Here is a 19,587-nt window from a genome sequence, read left to right on the forward strand (position 1 = left end):
GAGGGTGTCCTCTATTGCTATACCCTTGATCCTCTTTTTCAGTCTGGTTAACCTCTTGGGCAGTAATATATTTGGGTCGTTTGCGCGACGCTGATGTAGGTCTGCCATAATATACCCTGTAATTGGACTATAGCTAAAAAAAATGTTTTTTTAAAAAAATATTTCTTTAATTTTGGGCCATGTTATTATCATTTATATTTATACTTTATGATTTAGATTAAACTATACAGGTTTTTGATTTTACTCATTTTTTTAGTTTTAATTTTTTAAATAAAATTTTTATATATTTTTTTAATTTTTTATATTTAATTTTTTTGTGGATATAGTAACACCTGACTATGTAGATGCGCTGTGTCTGCTGCTTGTTTATCAACATGCAGGTTTACACATGCGCACTGGGTAGTCTGGGTGGATGCCAGCATTTGGTATGCCGCACATGACTTTAGTTTACTCTGTGCGTGCAGGGATATACTATGATTGATAGCCTGGGAAGGCATGTTTTTTTCTGATTTTGCGCAGTAGTCACTTGAGGACACGATGTATGAATAAACGCCCATGATACTAGTGAAAGTAACTGGATGTTCCTCCTCCTCATATTTATATTTTTATATATGGTGTGATTTTATATATATGTCACTTATATTGATCTGAAAAATGTTACTAGATCATCGTATATTTATAACACTTTGTTACACTGTATCTTTCACTCCACCTAAGTGTGTTTTGATGTTGTGATACATTGTTTCCACATGCTGAGTAATTAATTGTAATTATGTACCATATTATTTGGTTGTTATTTAAACTGGTGGTTTTCCTCACTTCTTTGCTTGAAAAAGGTTCAGATAAGAACCGAAATGTCGCTGATTGGAATAAACCCACACTTTTTCTAAATGTTGGAGTGCTGCCATTTTTTCCACTTCTTATGCAAGATTGTTCTAGTTATAGGCCCATTGCCCTCCTTAATGGTATATTCATACGGCGGAATTTGCATTCCAGGTGTGAACATTACGCGCCGCTAGCTGCGACAGGATGCCGATGCAGTGCATTCTGCTCCTGATTAGGCTCAAACAAATGAGCCTCGTACCACAATTAAGTACTGTGGTCCACCACCAGGACCAAGGGAACTGCGGTTTCAACTGCAAATCTTTCATCTTAGGTCCAACTTATTATCTCTATCATCTCCTAAAGAACCCCAAAAGTGGGGGGAAACACATAGAGGGTTAATGTGTAATAGTTCAGGGTAGCATTGAGTCCCGTTACAAATTGTTATAGTTTGGGGCAGGAGTGGTGTCTTCATAGCCAGCATAGAAGGAACACTCTTTTGGTTTTAAAGAGCGTGGTATGATTAATTGAAACACTCTAGTAATGTCTCCTTAGGCGTAAACCTAGTACAGCACCTGCCCTATATAGAAAGGGAACCCTACCTCTGTTACATATCAGAATAGCTACATGATTGTAAGTGCTATATGATAAAACATTGGCAGTGCTTAATAGTGTTATTAGGACAAATTCTTAGACGTATGCGGGAGCTAATTTTAGCCTGCACTTTCTAGTATAGCACCTCTTCATTTGAATTAATGTAATTATATGTTAGAGTTATTCTGTTTGTTTAGTTATGTTATTTTTTTTATGTTTCAATAAAATTGTAGCCATATATTGGAATACATGATGAATTGGTTGATTATTATACAGTGATGTGGCTGGTAATGCATCATCCAGCAGGGTGATTGGATGTTTTTTTCACCATTTTTTGGATGGGACATATCAATGTGATTTTTTGTTTTTCTTCTTATTGTATATGATCATGTTCAGATTATTTTTTTACTATATATATATATATATATATATATATATACACACACACACATATATACACACACCTTTTGTAAATATTGGAGTGCTGCCATAATATATATATATCCTATTAAGGGTGCATTCACACTGAGTAAATGCTAGCTTATTTTGTAGAGTAAAATTACACTTGTAAATTTTGCTATCCCATTGACTTCAATGATATTTTTTTACAAGTGTAAAAATACGCCTGTAAAAAATACACCTGTAAAAAATACGCCTGTAAAAATACACCTGTCAAATGTCATTGAAGTCAATGGGATAGCAAAATTTACAAGTGTAATTTTACTCTACAAAATAAGCTAGCGTTTACTCAGTGTGAATGCACCCTAATATTATAAATGTGAAAGTTTGTGGGTTTGTGAGTTTTGGATGTTCGGATGTTTGTTCCTCAATCATGGAAAAACCGCTTGACCGATTTGGCTGAAATTTTCCACAAACATAGTTAATACACCCGATTGCGCAATAGGCTACTTTTCATTACAATAGCGCACATACATTTGTGCCAGGACCCCCACAAAACCCAAACTCACACCACCATCTCTGCAATCTCACACACTTTGGACCATAGCAAGCCACAAAATTCATATTGCCCTCTACAGCCTCGCCCCTAACCCCACACAATCACATATACATATACTTTACCACTTTGCCCCTCACCTTAACGATACTCCAGGAGGCTCTCTATAACGCTCCAGAGCAGCCATGTTTGCCGACCCCCACCGCTCTGAGAATCTGCGACACCGCCCACCCATGTCAATACCCCTAGGCGGTCTAATAAATGCAAAAAAAAAGTTTAAAAAAAGTTAAAAAAATATAAAAAAATAAATAAAAAGGATTAAAAATTCAAATCACCCCCCTTTCCCTAGAACACATATAAAAGTAGTTAAACACTGTGAAACACATACATGTTAGGTATCCCCACGTCCGAAATCGCCCGCTCTACAAAGCTATACAAATATTTTTCCTGTTCGGTAAACGCCGTAGCGGGAAAAATGGTCAAAAGTGCCAAACCGCCATTTTTTCACTGTTTTGATTCTGATAAAAATTTGAATAAAAAGTTATCAAAGCAATAACATTTCCCAAAAATGGTAGAAGTACAAAGTACACCCGGTCCCGGAAAAAAAGACGCCCTATACATCCCCGTACACTGACGTATACAAAAGTTACGGCTGTCGGAATATGGCAACTTTTCAAAAAATAATTTTTTAAACAGTTTGATTTTTTTTAAGGCATCAAAATGTAAATAAAACCATATAAATTTGGTATCCCCGGAATCGTAACGAAACACAGAATACAGGGGACATGTCATTTTGGTTGTACAGTGGACGCCGTAAAACCAAAGCCTGTAAGAAAGTCGCAGAAATGCATTTTTTCTTCAAATCCACCCCATTCTGATTTTTTTTCCCAGCTTCCCAGTACATTATATAGAATAAATAATGGTGGCATCATGAAGAAAAATTTGTCCCAGGAAAAATTAAGACCTCATATGGCTCTGGGAGCGGAGAAATAAAAAAGTTATGGGGTTTAGAAGGAGGGGAGTCAAAAACGAAAATCAAAAAATGCCACCAGCGGGAAAGGGTTAACTTCAAATACTTCTGTCCCAAAGTCACTATGTAAAGTTTCTCACAACACCGTATATATAGCAGCTCTAATACAAATTAACTTCAACACAAAAGTCTCACGTATTCTCTGAATTACAGCAAAAACAAGATACAAACTTACATTTCATATCCCATACCTTATACACACTACGAAAACCTTACCCACGTCTGTATATACCCACTTCTACAATCACCGCAGACGAAGTCGCGGGTACCAGCTAATATATATATATATATATACACAAAAAAAGAAAAAGACATGGCCCGCACATCCCAGTTTTATACATTGATCTAATGCTTCTCAGCAAATTCTACAATACCGAACATGAGGTTCTTAATATATACAGTATATTGATGAAGGTGTATAAGCCCACTAGCCACTTCACAGCGACCTCTTTTTAGTGGGTCCCTACTCTACTGGCTGCAGCGCTGCACAATAACCACCACAACCGCAACACAGCGCCTGCAGGGGGAGAAACCCAGTGGTCCGGCAACACCCCTGTCACCAGACCAAGTCCCAGGCTCTGGGCCCCGCTACCCCACGGGCACAGCACCACAGGAGCTGCAAACAGCAGCATGTGAACAGATCTCAAAAATCCAACTTACCATATTGCCCCAGTCAGAGGACTGAGTGCTAGTAGGTGGGTCCTTTTTTTTTTTTTTTTTTTACCATAATTTTATCCATCTGAGATTGATTGTGGTCTAATCCTCTGGTCTCCAAATGATTACCTTAATACTGTAAGCGGTCTATTACTGAATTAGAGTCCTATTGGAATTAGCATGTCTCAGCCCCTTTTGTTCTGAAGGGCCTAGGGCTTCACAGTGGTCCTCACACAGTGTAATATTCTGCACAGTATATACTGTACAGTAGCCCTCACACAGTATAATATACTACACAGTAAGGGGAGTTTAGGGTGTGCGTGAGGTGCTGTTACTATGGCGTTGGGCAGAGATGATGTGTAATACATATAATACAGCCAATTATGACAACAGACACAGAAGCTACAAACAGGTACGATCTGTGACTATAGCAGGCTGGTGTGATATTATTATAGCAGGTGTGTCAGACGCCACAGCTACTATTTTAGAATCAGGAATAGCGGCAGAGATATTGACAGAGATTTTATGCGCAAGCTTGACTCCGAACATCCCACGGTCTTCATGACGTTGTGGGTCCAGAAAGAGAAGGACCACAATGCTCACTGGAAGTGACTTTCCAGGTCTGGAAATACTCCTATACTCCAGTCCCTGTAACATCACCAGATCTTGAAAGATTGTGCACGGCAGGGTCACAACAGGAATAAAGGAGAACACCTTACAGAAGCAAAATTCACAATGTGAGATACACATTTTCATTGGGCTGCATGGGGGACACAATATTAAAATATCTGTTTATCCCAGACAACCACTTTAAGTGATGCACTTCTGAACACAGACTAAATAGGGCAATAATAGTGTTCTATCCCTTCTGAATCCCACTGAGTACTCATACAGCAGTTTAGAACAATTAGGGTATTTCTATTCTTGGGAGGAACTGTGTAAAATTGTAGGAGGCCATTTCTCCTTTAACCCCTTGTGAGAATTAATAATTTGGGGCTAAAATTTTTCATTTCTACATCTCAATGGTAAATAATAGAGATGAGCGAACACTGTTCGGAACAGCCGTTCCGAACAGCACGCTCCCATAGAAATGAATGGAAGCGGCCGGCATGCGGGGGGTTAAGCGGCTGGCCGCTGGCAAAGTGTACGTGTCAGGTGCTTCCATTCATTTCTATGGGAGCGTGCTGTTCGGATCGGCTGATCCGAACAGTGTTCGCTCATCTTTAGTAAATAACTCTGTAAACCGGATCAAAGTACTCACTATACATATTGATAAATGTCTTGAAGTGTCTATTTTCCAAAATAGGGCCATTTGGGGAAGGGGGAGGGAGGGTTTCCACCGTTCTGGCACTTTAGGGGCTCTGCAAATACAACACGGTGCCTGAAACAAATTTCAGCAAAATCTGTATATGTAGCGTGAGACATTTCTGTAGTCGGAAGAAAATGCTTAACAATTTGTAGTGTACATTTTCTCCTTTAGGCTAAGGCCCCACGGGCTGTAATCGCAGCACTAAATCGCTGCGGAAAGAACCGCTGCATGATCGCATTGCGGTTCTTTCTGCAGCGCTTTGAGTTTTCCTCCGTGGACTTTCTCTTCCCATTATATCTATGGGAAAGCCGCCGGCGTTTCTGTAGATATAATTGACATGCTGCGATTTGCAAAGCCGCAATGGCTTTGCAAATTGCAGCGTGTCCGCACTGCGTTTTTTTCCGCAAAGTGGGCATGGGATTCGCATGAATCCCATCCCCTTTGCTTGCACTGTAAAATGCCGTGATTTTTCCCACAGCGTCTCCGCTGCGGGCAAATTGTGCAGTTTACGTCCCGTGGGGCCCCGGCCTAAAAGGGGTTTTCCAACTCGCCTGCTCACAAACTTGCAGGCTGTATGCTTTGATCACTTCCTGGTTTTCTTGGTAAATCAGTGGGCGGGGTTTCATTATTATACTACACTCACTTTTAGGTCTGTGTTTACATGCAGAAGTAACAGACTACCTGTCTCAGCCCTTATCAGCAAAATTCAATTAGCAGAGCTAATATCTGGAAGAGCAGGAGATAAACAGCTCAGAAAAACAAGCTCACTTCCAGCTCCCCCTCCCTCCTGAGAGCAGTGAGCTATGTCACTTGTCCTGGGCGGGAAGATAAGATCATGCCCAGGTCCGTAGTTATGGAGACACAGTGTAAACAATGAAGTGAATGATCTCAGATAGCAGCCAAACAAAGCAGTTTTGCTGAAGTAATGTATTTAGGAAAAGTCTTGAATTCACATAAGCTAGTAGTATAGATAGGATCCTTGAGATGGGACAAACCCTTTAACTCATTCTGGAAATGCAAAAATTGGGGCTAAAGCAACATTTTTTAAGGAAAAAAATGTCACTTTCCATTTTTAAGGCCCAATTCTGAAAAAACATATGAAAGGTCAAAGTACTTACTATACCCCTAGAGAAATTCCTTGAGTGGTCTAGATTTGAAAATATCTCTCCTCCAAAAACCAAGTAGTGCACCTTCTGTTCCAAGGGCTGCCATGTGCCTGTACGTCAGTGTATGGTCAGTGGAATATTGTCATGTTAAGGAGAAATTAGGCAACAAATTGTTTCGTCCAATTTCTTCTTTAACCCCTTGTGAAGGTGAAAAATTAGGAGCTAAAGACATTATCTTGAAAAAAAAATTCTGATTTTTCATTTTCATGTCTCAAGTCTGGTACATATCTACACATGGGTTTCCATTCCATTCACTTTGATAACTTAAAGTGTCTTAAATTTATTACCACATAAAGTGATATATCAGATTTGAAAAGTGAGGCCTGTGTCCTTAAGGGGTTGAATATAGGATTAATAAACACAGAATTTTACACTTGCAACAAAGATTAAATCATGTGAAATAAAATGATTTTATTACTATTGTTTAGCAGAAAACCAATTCATACGTACTCACATGATGACCTATCATATTGTAACAATTTACAAATCTATCAGAGAGAATTTGCTTCTCTTTACATAGAGGAATACATTTTTATCTAACAGCGTCTCCACATGATAACAGTGTACAGCAATATCCCATTTTTGAGACAAAACACCAATATCCGCCTGGTAAACAAATATGTGTTTTAGAAATGAGGGTGACCTGACTGATATCGCTGGTGTTCATATTTTTGGAATTCATCGGATTTGTTTTATTTCTGCAGCAAACATTAAGATAAAACTGATAAGCCAGTGTTTAATCCCCATAAACACAAGCAGCATGACCTGAACACAAATTAAATTACACAATGAAAATTACCACACAAAATAAATTGGTTTTGTTTGTAATACGTACACTAGTTATAGCAATGTAACAGAGGGCCCATAATAAGAGTAACATTAGAAATGATCTGTCAGTCTATTAGAAGAGCAGAGAGACACTTGAGCTAAAGCGGTAGCAAATTATAGACAGATGTAGCAGGGTGCACCTATGGCACATGCCAGGGCGGTCCTGATGTGCCCTGTGGCAACTTCTATCAGAACTACATTCACAGAATACAAGCTACTGCAAACAGCATCTGCATTCTTCAAGGAAGGGGCTTCAATTTCTCCTACAATTTTACAAGCTTATTAACAGAATCATTCTCACTTGCAAAGATATGTTATGAAGGAATTATCCAGAATTCTGTTTTCCGTTTAAAGTGAATCTGGGCTGCAGACTTACTTTAAGGCTTATTATCTTCTCTAGGATAACAGTTATTGGGAAATGTAAAGGGAATTTCCACCCCTGAATACCACTCTTTCCATCTATAATTCTGTGCGGATTCATTTCTTAATCTAAATTTATAGTTTTGCTCTTTCCTGAGCCAGAGATCCAAATCCACCACAAATATTACATACTGGCTAAATGCTGCCACCACTAGAGGGGGTTTGATAACCGAACTGAACCCAGTTACAAAACAGTTAGCATTAAGCTCCCAGGCGCTCTCTAGTGGTGGATGCAGATAGTTTCTGTTTTGCATTGGCAGGATATTTAGAGTTCTGCATCAGAAAACAGAGATCAGACCACTATAGAAATATATTAAGAAATTACTCAGAACTCATTTTGGATCTAAAGATGATATGGTATTTAATAGTGAAGATTCCCTTTCAGACTTTTATTTTCGTACAGCGCTCTACAGTATATGTAATATTTCAAGATGGATTTACCATAAGAGTTTAACTGTATATACCATGCAAAACTTATGTAGAGTGTGATATTAATATGCCAGGGAGTCTGCTACAAACATTGTGTGCTCTTCATAAACCATGTAATACACTAGTGAGGCTAAAATTACCCAATACTTGCCAACATAACACCTGGATTTAGGGACGGTATAAACAGTCATACCAGAAAATGTACCTGTTAATGGAACTGCTTTACAAAGCTCTTTTATTCCCAATGTACATCAGAGCAGTTACATCGGGTATATATAATATATATATATATATATATATATATATATACACACACACTGGCTAATGGACTATGTAAAAAGTAATAAAGATATTGTCCAGAAATCCAGTTAGATGGTTACTAGCGATCATTTTAGAGCCGTTTATGTAGCGAAGCTGACCACAGTTGGACACCGTACAATTCCTATGCATTAGCTCTCAGAGGTGAAAAAGTCATGTTTCTATAAGGAAAGGACCAGACTCTAGTGCTTGTACCACAGTATAGGGTATCGGGCCAGTGATGATCATTCTAGCACCTTATGCCTAGTGTTTAGGTTACAGGGCTGCACATAAAATACAATGCACTGTTTCCATACTCAGTAGCATAAAGATGGTTGCACAGATGTGGTATGGCCACATTACATGTTATGGCAAGACAGAACACAATTGTGCGTGCATGCTCTGCCGCCCTGTGTACTATACGCATAAGGGTCACTCTGTGATCACCACTGTACTAAACAATGCTTATCAGTCCCTTATTATTTGAGTGGTTATAACCAAATCTATATTCTTAGGTTGGATTTACACATGATGTAATTTTACACCCTGGATCAATACACCGCAAACTGAATATGGCGCAGATTTCACCCTTTGCAATGCATCCAAATCTACATGTAAGACATACAGCTTTTGTGGTGGATTTGTCTGTGGCATAAAATTACAGTATGTGTGAATCCTCTCTTAAGAAGTTGAAAACAATCCATGAACTGCTTATACAATATGAACGACTATGTTCTGTATGAATTATAAGTGACTTGTGTTGGGGCTTGAACGTGAGCGCTTATGAAGTAACCGACAGAAAGGTTTGTAACTTTTTCAATTGAGGCACAAGATGGACACTGTGTGCATTACTGCAGAGGAGAACTCTTCAATGGGATCATAATCCTGGATTCCATTTCCTGTATAAGGGGGACTGAAACAATTACAATGGTTAGAGCTAAAGTTTAATGTCACATGAAGCCTAAAAAAAAAAAAGACAATTATATATGTGAGTATAAAATAACTACATGTAGTTTGCATTCTTAAAGAGAGTCTGTCACCAGTGTGAAGCATATTAAACCAGCAACACAGTTAGACAGATCAGGCTCACCTGAATGTAATGCTTTTTACCGCATGGAGATTCATGTCTCTATTGTGAGATAGTAATTTATTCCACACAATGCCAATGAGCAATCTGAAGGATCTGGGACTGTTCAGTTACTCCAAATGGCTCGAATACTCCCTACATCTCTCCTCCATTCTTGTATGTAACAGGACCATGGATCTAAAGTGAAATCTCGCCTGGACCTATTAATCTATGAAGGAGGGTATATTAGAGCAGTGTGGGGCATAGAAACGGAGCCGCCCTCGGGGCTTCAGACTGCTCATTTGCATATTCTGACATATGTGAATATCATCAATGGAGATACAAATTTTCAAGGGGAAGAAGAATTACAATCAGGTGAGTCTGACTTACCCAATTGTGTCAATGGTTTAATATGCTTCATCCTGGTGACAGACTCTCTGTAGAGCTGCACTGATACATTGTTACGCCTCAATTTACCGAGTAAACCAATACATTGTACCCTTATTGTAATAAAATATAACTACATTTTCAGAATACTATAGAAATCTTACAACTGTCACCACAGATATCATCTACATACTCCATTATTGAATTACAAAAATACTACAAAATTTTAAAATACAAAGTATGATCACTTAGCATCTAAAATACGTAGATGTATATAGGCAAAAAGAAGCGCTAATTCTTCAGGTGAAACAAGTGGGATACTTTACAACATTCAGGCCCTAAACTGAAGCTTGGGTGAGTATAGATCTTGGGTGAATAAAGTATCCCATATGTGTGACTGAAGCATTAGGAGCGCTGCCTAATTTTCCACCAATAGTCTGATAGACATGATCTGAGTCCTGCAGCTTGTACCCACTGATATTATACAATACTGTACATTTAAGCTACACCTAAGGCTCCGTTCCCACGTGTCAGAGTGAGGCACTTCAAAACAGATCCCATTGACTTCAATGGGTGCCGCCTTACGTGCACTACCCATTGAACTCAATGGGAGGCTTTTTTACCTATTGCTTTCAATGTGATATCACATTGAAAACAATAGGTTAAAAAGCCTCCCATTGAGTTCATTGGGTAGCATGTGTAAGACCGAACCCTTTGAAGTCAATGGGATTCTGTTTTACTGTGCTCACTCTGACACGTTTACGTGTCAGAATGAGCGGAACATTACTCCATGTGCATGCACCCTAACATTTCCCAGATACTGGATTGCTTACTGTATAGAAGAAATAGATTCCTGATATCCTACCTGTATAGTAGACACATTCGTCCCAGCCATCTTTCTGCCAGGCTGCGTTCCTAATTTCATCCCTGGTTTGCAGATCAGTATAAGCTAGAATGATATGGCAGTAATAGTTAAGAACAATATTAGTTGCCCCATCAGATACTGGGTTTATTGCCTAAAGTGGGGGACAGCAGTCTATGACGTTCATATAGTGGAATTAATCTCTAAGCCAGTGTTTCCCAACCCTTTTAGACTAAGGGCACCCCTGGAAAATAAAAAGTCTCCTCAGGGCACGCCTAATAGATAATTTTTATCAAATGACAAAAAAACATCCTAAGCATGTAGATAATGTCACATGAAGGAATATGGTCATCCTCCCATCCAGAGTGCTGTGGCCCCCTGACAGGTTTCCATGGCACTCCTGTTGGGAATCACTGCTCTAAACACTACTTAGGGCTAGTTCACATGGGGAATCCACGTGTGCACATTCCGTTGCGGCTTTCCGCTCCGGGTTAGGCCCAAAAGAATGGGCCTAGTCTGGAGGGTGCTGTCGTGAGGCGGACGCCGCGGCTGAATCAGCCGCGGAATCCGCCTGAAAAAAAGGCAGTTTGCTTCTTTTTTCCACTAGCGGGAACAAACCGCTATCATAAAAAAGAATGCTAGCGTTCTACATAGACATCTATTGTGAGGGGACGGATTTTGAGGAGGACTCCGCGTCAAAATCCGCCCCCTCTTGCCTTGTGTGAACTAGCCCTAAAGGAGTTCAGGAGTTTTACCAATGAATGATGCTCCAAGCTCTCCCATAGACACTATTTGTACATACAAAAGTCACACTTCAGAGACTATAAGAAGCTCTCAAGGACTTCATTGCTAGTTTATAAGCAGCTCTGCCATTACAACCATGAAAAAGGTTGTAGCTAGGTAGGTGCACAGGGAGCTGTTCTAGTTTAAGTATTAGTCCAAAAAAAGTTATGTTTTTTTTAATTTTTACCCCATAAATGATGGACCATGTACAGCTGTCCAATCTGTGAGAAAAATCCAGCTACAGCTTCACCGCTGTCTTGCCGATACCTGATTGCACGCGCCCTGAGAAACAGAAACAAGAAACGCAGGTCATACTAAGAAAGCCATAAAATATATGTATATCAATTATTAACACACTTAATTCTCTCTTTTTTAAAAGAAAAAAAAAAATAGATCATTCAGCCACATGAAAGATATGTGTGGAAAACTAATAAGTAGCCATCAACAACACTACTGGTTACATACTGAGAAATGTGGTGCTAGCCTCCCGTTTACATCCTGGTTACACTAATTTGCTGGTAGAGGTTTCTAAAGAATATAAAGGAATCCAGGAAATGAATAAAAAATTAGCATAATAACTATTAAACCACCTAGATCCTCTGCCGCTACAATGGTCCTGCAGTGATGACGTACTGACTATCTGAAAATGATCGCTGAGGCTACGGACTGTCTACAGCCATCACATATGGGTAGAAGACTCATCACTGCAGGGCAGGTAACAAGAGCTGCTGGCACTAGAGCAGCAGGACACGTACTAGGAAAGTAATGATAATACCCTGAATACTTATGACTTTTTATTTATTTATTTATTTATTTTAATCCTGGACAACCCATTTAACAGGTGATTTTTCCAGAATTGGAATAGCTATCTAAGTTTAAGAAGTGCTGCTTCAACGCTAATAAAGTGTAGCGTGTAGCCACACCCAGATGTAAAAAAAAAAAAAAAAAATTGCATAAGAAAAACTTTAAACCCCCCCCAAAAAAAACCAAAACAAAACCAACAAAACCTTAGTTTTGTAACAATCAGCATTCACTGAATACAGAAGTCTCAGTGGTCTCCAAAAAGACATTACATGAAGCACTGGCTCTTATTACTTCAACATACCCCCAAAAAAGTTCATAGTACACTCAGTGGCTAAAAGTCATGGGAAGGTACTGGAAGTGCCGTTAATAGTGGGTTGCCCCTCTGTGAGCAAAATGACAAGGCATGGACTCCACGAGGTGTTGGAAGAGTTCTGGAGGGATATTGATCCACACAGTCTGCACTGCAGCTCACAATTGGTCCTCTGTAGTTGGCGCTGGGTCCATGGAGCGGACACTGGTATCCACAGCATCCCATAAATGCTCTATGGGGTTGAGGTTGGGCGAGCGGGCAAGCCAGTCGAGGGTTGTGAGGTCACTGGTGTGTTCATTAAGCCAATTTCATGCCACCAATGAGTGATGACATGTTGCATTGTCCTGTTGGTACACAACATCCCCATCAGGGAACTTCAACATCAGAAAGGGGTGAAGATGGTTTGCCATAAGTTGCAGGTATCGAGCACTGGTCATTAATCCCTGCACCTGGACAATGGGGCCCAATTGCGACCATGTGAACACGGCCCAGGCCATGACTGAGCCAAATCCTGCCTTAACATGTCCCTGTTGGCATGCAGGATCAATGGCTTCATGGAGCATACGCCACACTCTCACATGCCCATCGGCTCTGTACATTCAAATCAGCTATGATTTGACAGACACCAGACCATAGAGAGCCCCGTACGACTCTGGGGAGGGAACACTCATGGTCAACTGGTGCGCCGGTTTACGTGGCTTCCAATGTTGTCTCTGCGATATTGCAGGTCCACCCAAGACACTGTTGACCTTGGAAACCCAAATTGCCGGGTAATCGCCAAAATGCTATGCCCCATGCATCTTGCACCAATTATCATCACATGTTCAAAGTCACTTAACTCGCAGGGACAACGCGATGGCTCAGTGGTTAGCACTGCAGCCTTGCAGCGCTTGAGCCCTGGGTTCGAATCCTGCCAGGAAGAACATCTCCAAGGAGTTTGAATGTTCTCCCCGTGTTTGTGTGGATTTCCCCCCATTCTACAAGGACATACTGATAGGGGGAAGAAAAAACAAACAAAAAAAAACAAACAAACATTGTGATCCCTATATGGAGCTCACAATCTATATTTAAAAAAAAAAAAAAATTAACTTTATTCGCAACGTGCTGCCATGTTCACGAGACCCCTGTCTGCATCAGACTGCTCAGATATCCTGGTGACACTAGCGCCATAGGTCGCATCGCTTCACACTGTTTGAGCGTCATATCTGATACAACCGACACTGGGACACGCCTTCCAGTGATGTTTGGCCACTGAGTGTATATTCCGTGTACATCAATGAAAAAGTAATTCACATTTCAAAAATAAATTTTTCAAAATCCTCAATTTTACAAATATATCCGGTTTTGAGGTATTTCATTGTGAAATTACTTAGAAAAATATTATTTAATATAATATTAGTCATATAGTATTCAATGAAAGAAAGTAAGATAGAACTAAAAGAAAACATAAAAGGGAATCTGTCATCAATTGATCAAACCAGCCAGTGTGTATTGTAGTGAACTTTATACTGAGCATCATCATACATTTAGATAGTCCAATATAGGCATTGTTTCCTTGAAAAAATGGTTTTCATATATATGCAAATGAGGCTCAAGTTCAATAGGGCAGGTCAGAGCCTCAGATTTTCAAACCTGAATACCAGGTCCTTGGAGCCCCACAACCTCATTTGCATATCCATAAATGGCCTTTACAAGGAAATGTTGCCTCTGTTAAGCTATCAAAGAATATCATGGTGTTAAGCACAACTTCTCCTACAATGCATGGTGTCTAGTTTGAGATCTATACCACACATGTAACTTTGAAGTTCAAAGAAGTATTCTTTTATTTATATATCCATAACAAGGTATACGCCATGTAGAGATATACAGGAGAAAGGGAAACAGTAGATTAGGATCAGAATAATGCAACGTTTCAGTTACTGACTCTTCATCTGTTTAGACCCTTAACAGAGATGAGTACTATTTGAAACTCCAGTTTCAAATAGCACGCACCCATAGGAATGAATGGACGTAGCTGGCACGCAGGGGGTTAAGCGGCCGGCCGCTGGCAAAGTCTGCTTGCCGACCGCATCCATTCATTCCTATGGGTGCGTGCTATTCGAAACAGCCGTTTCGAATAGTACTAGCTCATCTCTAGTCCTTAACAGTATGCAGAGAGGGAGACTCATGGTGTTAGCCTACCACCAAGAGTCTCTCTCTTCATACTGTTAAGGATCTAGCCAGACGAATGGTCAGTAACTGAAACGTTGCATTACTCTGATCCTGATCTACGGTTTCACTTTCTCCTGTATATCATTACATGGCCTATACCTTGTTATGGATGTATAAATAAAAGCATACTTCAAAGTTACGTATGTGCGGCTAGATCATTGCTCTTTGGATACAGGTTGGAGAACCCTTGAAGCCCAGCACCACCATCAAGTGTTCAAAGACTGTGCGGTTCCACTGATATATTGTGTTTAAACTGTAACTGCTGTTCTAACTTCAGATACAATCAACTTTAACTGTAAATTCTCTAACTGTCAATCAATTTTACATATTTTTGAATAAGAATTATTAGTCTAATGTGCAATGTCCTTACCAGTGGTTCCCCCATTCAATCATGGTTCCGGGCTGGAAAAGAAAAAAAGCATGTCCCATGTAGCAAAATGGAAAGTTTTAGGAGGACAGTACTAATAATGTATGTAAAGTGGAGTTCTTAAACACGAAAATCACTAGCACTTATATATACATGGTAGCACATGCTTCATCACAGTTTTAGTTTACGCACTCCAACAAATGTGACCATCCCCAATAAACACAGAGTTTTGACATCTGTAAGCAAATAGTTTCAACACGCACATATACCTGTAACCTGTGCACATATCACACAAAATAATTAGAACGTCTGATATCCATAAAATCAGAAGTAAAGTGTAAGTATGCTGTATGTGAAGTAATATACAAGTTTCTACAGCACAAAGGGCATTAACTACACATATCATGCAAAGAAATATTTACAGTATCTAAATAAAGAAAGAGGGCAATTACACAAAAGCATCAAAGAACTGTTAGGCCGGGGCCCCACGTGGTGGAAGAAAATTAAGGCGTTTTACCGTCAGAGCAAAGCGGATGGGATTGTAGCGAATCCTATGCCCACTTTGCAGTAAAAATCACTATGCGGACTAGCTGCGATTTCCAAAACAGACGTGGTTTTTGGAAAGCGCAGCAGGTCAATTATATCTATGGAAATGCCGTCGGTTTCCCCATAGGTATAATTGACACAGGGTCCACAGAGGAAAACTCTGCAAACTTTCTGATAAAGTGCTACAGGAAAAAACGTGATGTGTTTCCACCGCGGTTTTTCCCACAGTCCTTTTTTGCTGCGGGCCATAGCCTTTTCTGTTAAGACATGTACCTACAAGCAAAGAATGGTATAAAATAAAAATAAATAAGTAAATTAAAAAACATAACAGTACTTACCCATTACATCCTCAGCACCTCTGCTGTAATTATCTCTGTTACTTGGTCCACCAGCCTTGAAGAAATTATTTTGTATACATCTTTTATGTAACCACTGCAGACAGTGCCCTCGGAGATAACAATTCCATGTATGGGTGACTGCTGAGACCACCAATTGGCTGCAGTGGTCACATGAATAATGTTTGCAATGACAGGGGAATTAAAGAGTCTACCACCTCCCTAATTGTATACAAATTATAGATCTTATAAAGGCATTGTGACTGCAATTGTTGTTTTTTTTGGAAATTCCAACTTTTAAAAACATGGAAATGAACATATTTTGCACCGGGGCACCCCTAAGCCTAGCGATGCAGTTTTTTTTTAGTAAGCCGGCCTAGAACCATGGAGCAAAGACCTTTACTCTATTGGAGTATATAGCAGAGAAGAGGGAAAGTATAGTGTATACTCCTCACTCAGCTCATTTCACACATGCAGGAAAGATATATATTGCTGGTCCTGCACACTCGGCGCTGCCATCACCACCTTTCACACCTCACTACTCTTTGCCACAGATCAAGCCAGAAGAAGTTCTGACTATAACGTATACTCTCCGGAAAAACGAAAAATAAAAAATAACACTTGATAGAGTATTTAAAGCAACAGTGTTTCCTGGTTACAGGTGGTTCAGAAAAAAAAGTCAGCAGGCGTAAGAAAACACCTGGTACACCAAGTGCCTCCTTTGCATATTTTCAAAAGCCTATTTTTCTATAAAAAAAAAAAAAAAAAAAAAAAAAAAAATGACCGACCATCCTTCATTTAAAAGCTATGTATGAAGTGTTATCACAGTGCCCTGTATGCCCCTATATATAGAATAGGATTATGTAGGTGGTAGACATCCTTTAAACTATTAATACGGTTGTTTTTTTTTTTATTCCCTTGGTAGTATGAAAGTGTTGTAAAATCGCAGAACAACCTCTACGCCAGTGAACAGTAACAACACCTGAAATATAGCCAATGTAATAGAACTAGGGAGCCATACAATGCATCTATGCACCATAATGCATAGGCTACACATGTTGTGAAGGACGTGTAGAGTCCGTACCTCTTACTATGTACATGAGTTAGCTACTGACAATATTGAATTGCCCATTTGCCAAAAGCTCCTGACAAGGAACTGTGGACAGTTCCTCAAATCAAGGCCACACTATGCCTTCTTGGACACTTTACAGATGGGTTCAAAAAAGTTGAAAATCCCTACCATGTATATAAAAGTGGATTCTTACTAATCTATAAAACACTTAAGATATATAGTGTCTTTATTCGCTTCTATAATTAGAACAAATCCATTCTGAGTGCTGCTCATGATTGTCTCAAAATGGATTTACTCCTACACAATGACACTTACGCATTACCAGATATGCTAAAAATCTTAGGAAAAGCCGTTTGTGCTGCAATACAGTAGCTTGATGGTTTGGCAGTTAAATCACCATCTACACTTTGGTGCCCTTCCTCTATACAGTGTGACAACAAATACATATCCAGCCCAATAGGGAGCCACATGTATACAATATATTCTAAACCAGTAGCACATAATTGTACTTCAATTTGTCATTTCTAAATATGTTTGGAAACTGTTGTGAGGATTTTATAATGCTTAAAAAGGGTTATTCACTTTCTAAAACTAATGGCCTATCCTTAGAATAGGCCTTCAATATTAAATCTGCGGGGGTCCAGCACCCTGGATCTCCGCAGATCACCGGTTGCGAAACAGCATGGGGGAGTCCCATATACTTCAATAGGACAGCCCTGCAGAACCTACACTCACCACTATAGTATGTATGGAGGTTGAGCAGTGCGGACTTAGTATTGCAGATCTGTGGGGGTCCAACAGATGGATAACCTAAGGATAGGCCATCAATCTGAGAAAGTGAATAAACCCTTTAAGTCTTGAAACTGCAAAGACATGCAAAAAGTAACATGATGCATGTAATATCATAACATGTTTGTTAGTACTGTCCTCCACACCACCACCATACAATTAAGTAACACATAAAAAGTGTATAATCGTGCTGGATAAAACTCACCCTCAGTTGATAAGATCGCAGCTCATATATATTGGGCCCTTTTCTAGGGACAGGCTCATTCCAGAAGCTGAATTCAAGTAGCAGCTGATTTTTGCGGGACAGCAACATATTGCCCCGTTCTTTGCGAAACTCTGTGAATTCCTATCCATGAACAAAATAAAATATAATGAATAGATTACATGTATTCATGGAATGACACTATAGTCATATTCAATAAAACAAACCAAAAAGGTACCCACCCCCAAAGTTGGTGAATAAAAGCTAATTTACATATAATATTCCGAGGAGCATATCTTTTGAAAGGATGGACGGGCTTCAATGATTTCAACAAGGCTAGCCAAAGTACAGTGCTCTGCTATCTCAGGCACCCAGCCTGAACATAGCTAAATTCAGAATGGGGGACCATAGTCCCTCGGTCCCTCGCTCTCCTGATTAGTCATATGTCTGAGCAGTCAGACCTTCATTAATCTGGAAGTTGGATAGGGAAGGAGTTGCTAATATGTGGAAACCCTTTTAATACACGGTAAATGCATTGCAGTGATTTGTCATTTCTAAATATGTTTGGAAACTGTTGTGAGGATTTTACCTTGTTTTTCCTAAGTTTACTCATCACCTCTGTAAGTGCTGGATATCCGCCTTCATACCGCCACAAGTGAACTGAAACAAGGCAGGACCCGAATCAGGAAATGATTTATAGAAGATCGTTGTGCTGTAAACTCAATCATAAAAATACACTTACCTGCCTGATCCTGTTCTCCATACCATGTATTCCAAGTGCCCACCAGTGTACATGGGTATTCCTCTCCTGCATGGACCTTTGGCAGTACCTCCTCACTTAAAAACAATAAAATATATGAATGGTAATTCAGAACAATATGTGTCCAAACAATGTATTTAACTTAGGTGTATATATATATATATATATATATATATATATATATATATATATATATATATATATACACACACACACACACACGAACATAGGAACGTACTGGAGGCTACCATCTGGCCTCTTGGAACTGCGGTTTTTACTGCATCTAATCCACATAGGGTAGATTTCTGTGCCTGATGAAGCTCTAGAAGTTAAGAGGCGAAACGCATAGAACACAAACACCCAATGCAACCTTATTAGGCTTTGGACACTTTAAGGGCCAATGGCTTTAATACAAGGAATGTATGAATCGCTTAGGAAAGGTATATTTTATATATAGCCTCACTAGAAATGATTGTCCAGTCGACCCAGACCTATTGTTTGGACAGGGAGGTCAGGCATTGTTGATTCGGCCCCTGTAAAGCGGATATTTGGCCCCTAATACTTACCTGTGTAATTGTTTCAGTGAGCC

General features: G+C 39.6%; 1 protein-coding gene across 1 annotated transcript in view; it reads right to left on the minus strand.

Annotated features, from left to right (window-relative positions):
* Positions 1-6,916: 6,916 nt before the first annotated feature.
* NIPSNAP2 (nipsnap homolog 2) overlaps positions 6,917-19,587 on the minus strand; it is a 28,208-nt gene continuing 15,537 nt past the window's right edge. Inside the window, exons 4-10 of the mRNA XM_075264931.1 lie at positions 18,981-19,075; positions 18,828-18,898; positions 18,242-18,382; positions 15,298-15,329; positions 11,790-11,884; positions 10,823-10,906; positions 6,917-9,417 (exon numbers count right to left, since the gene is read on the minus strand). Of these exons, the coding sequence (XP_075121032.1) occupies positions 9,353-9,417; positions 10,823-10,906; positions 11,790-11,884; positions 15,298-15,329; positions 18,242-18,382; positions 18,828-18,898; positions 18,981-19,075 (583 nt within the window). The 3' untranslated portion in view covers positions 6,917-9,352. The remainder of the gene's footprint in view (positions 9,418-10,822; positions 10,907-11,789; positions 11,885-15,297; positions 15,330-18,241; positions 18,383-18,827; positions 18,899-18,980; positions 19,076-19,587) is intronic.

The sequence above is a fragment of the Leptodactylus fuscus genome, chromosome 2, assembly GCF_031893055.1.
Source record: "Leptodactylus fuscus isolate aLepFus1 chromosome 2, aLepFus1.hap2, whole genome shotgun sequence".
Lineage (NCBI taxonomy): Eukaryota > Metazoa > Chordata > Amphibia > Anura > Leptodactylidae > Leptodactylus > Leptodactylus fuscus.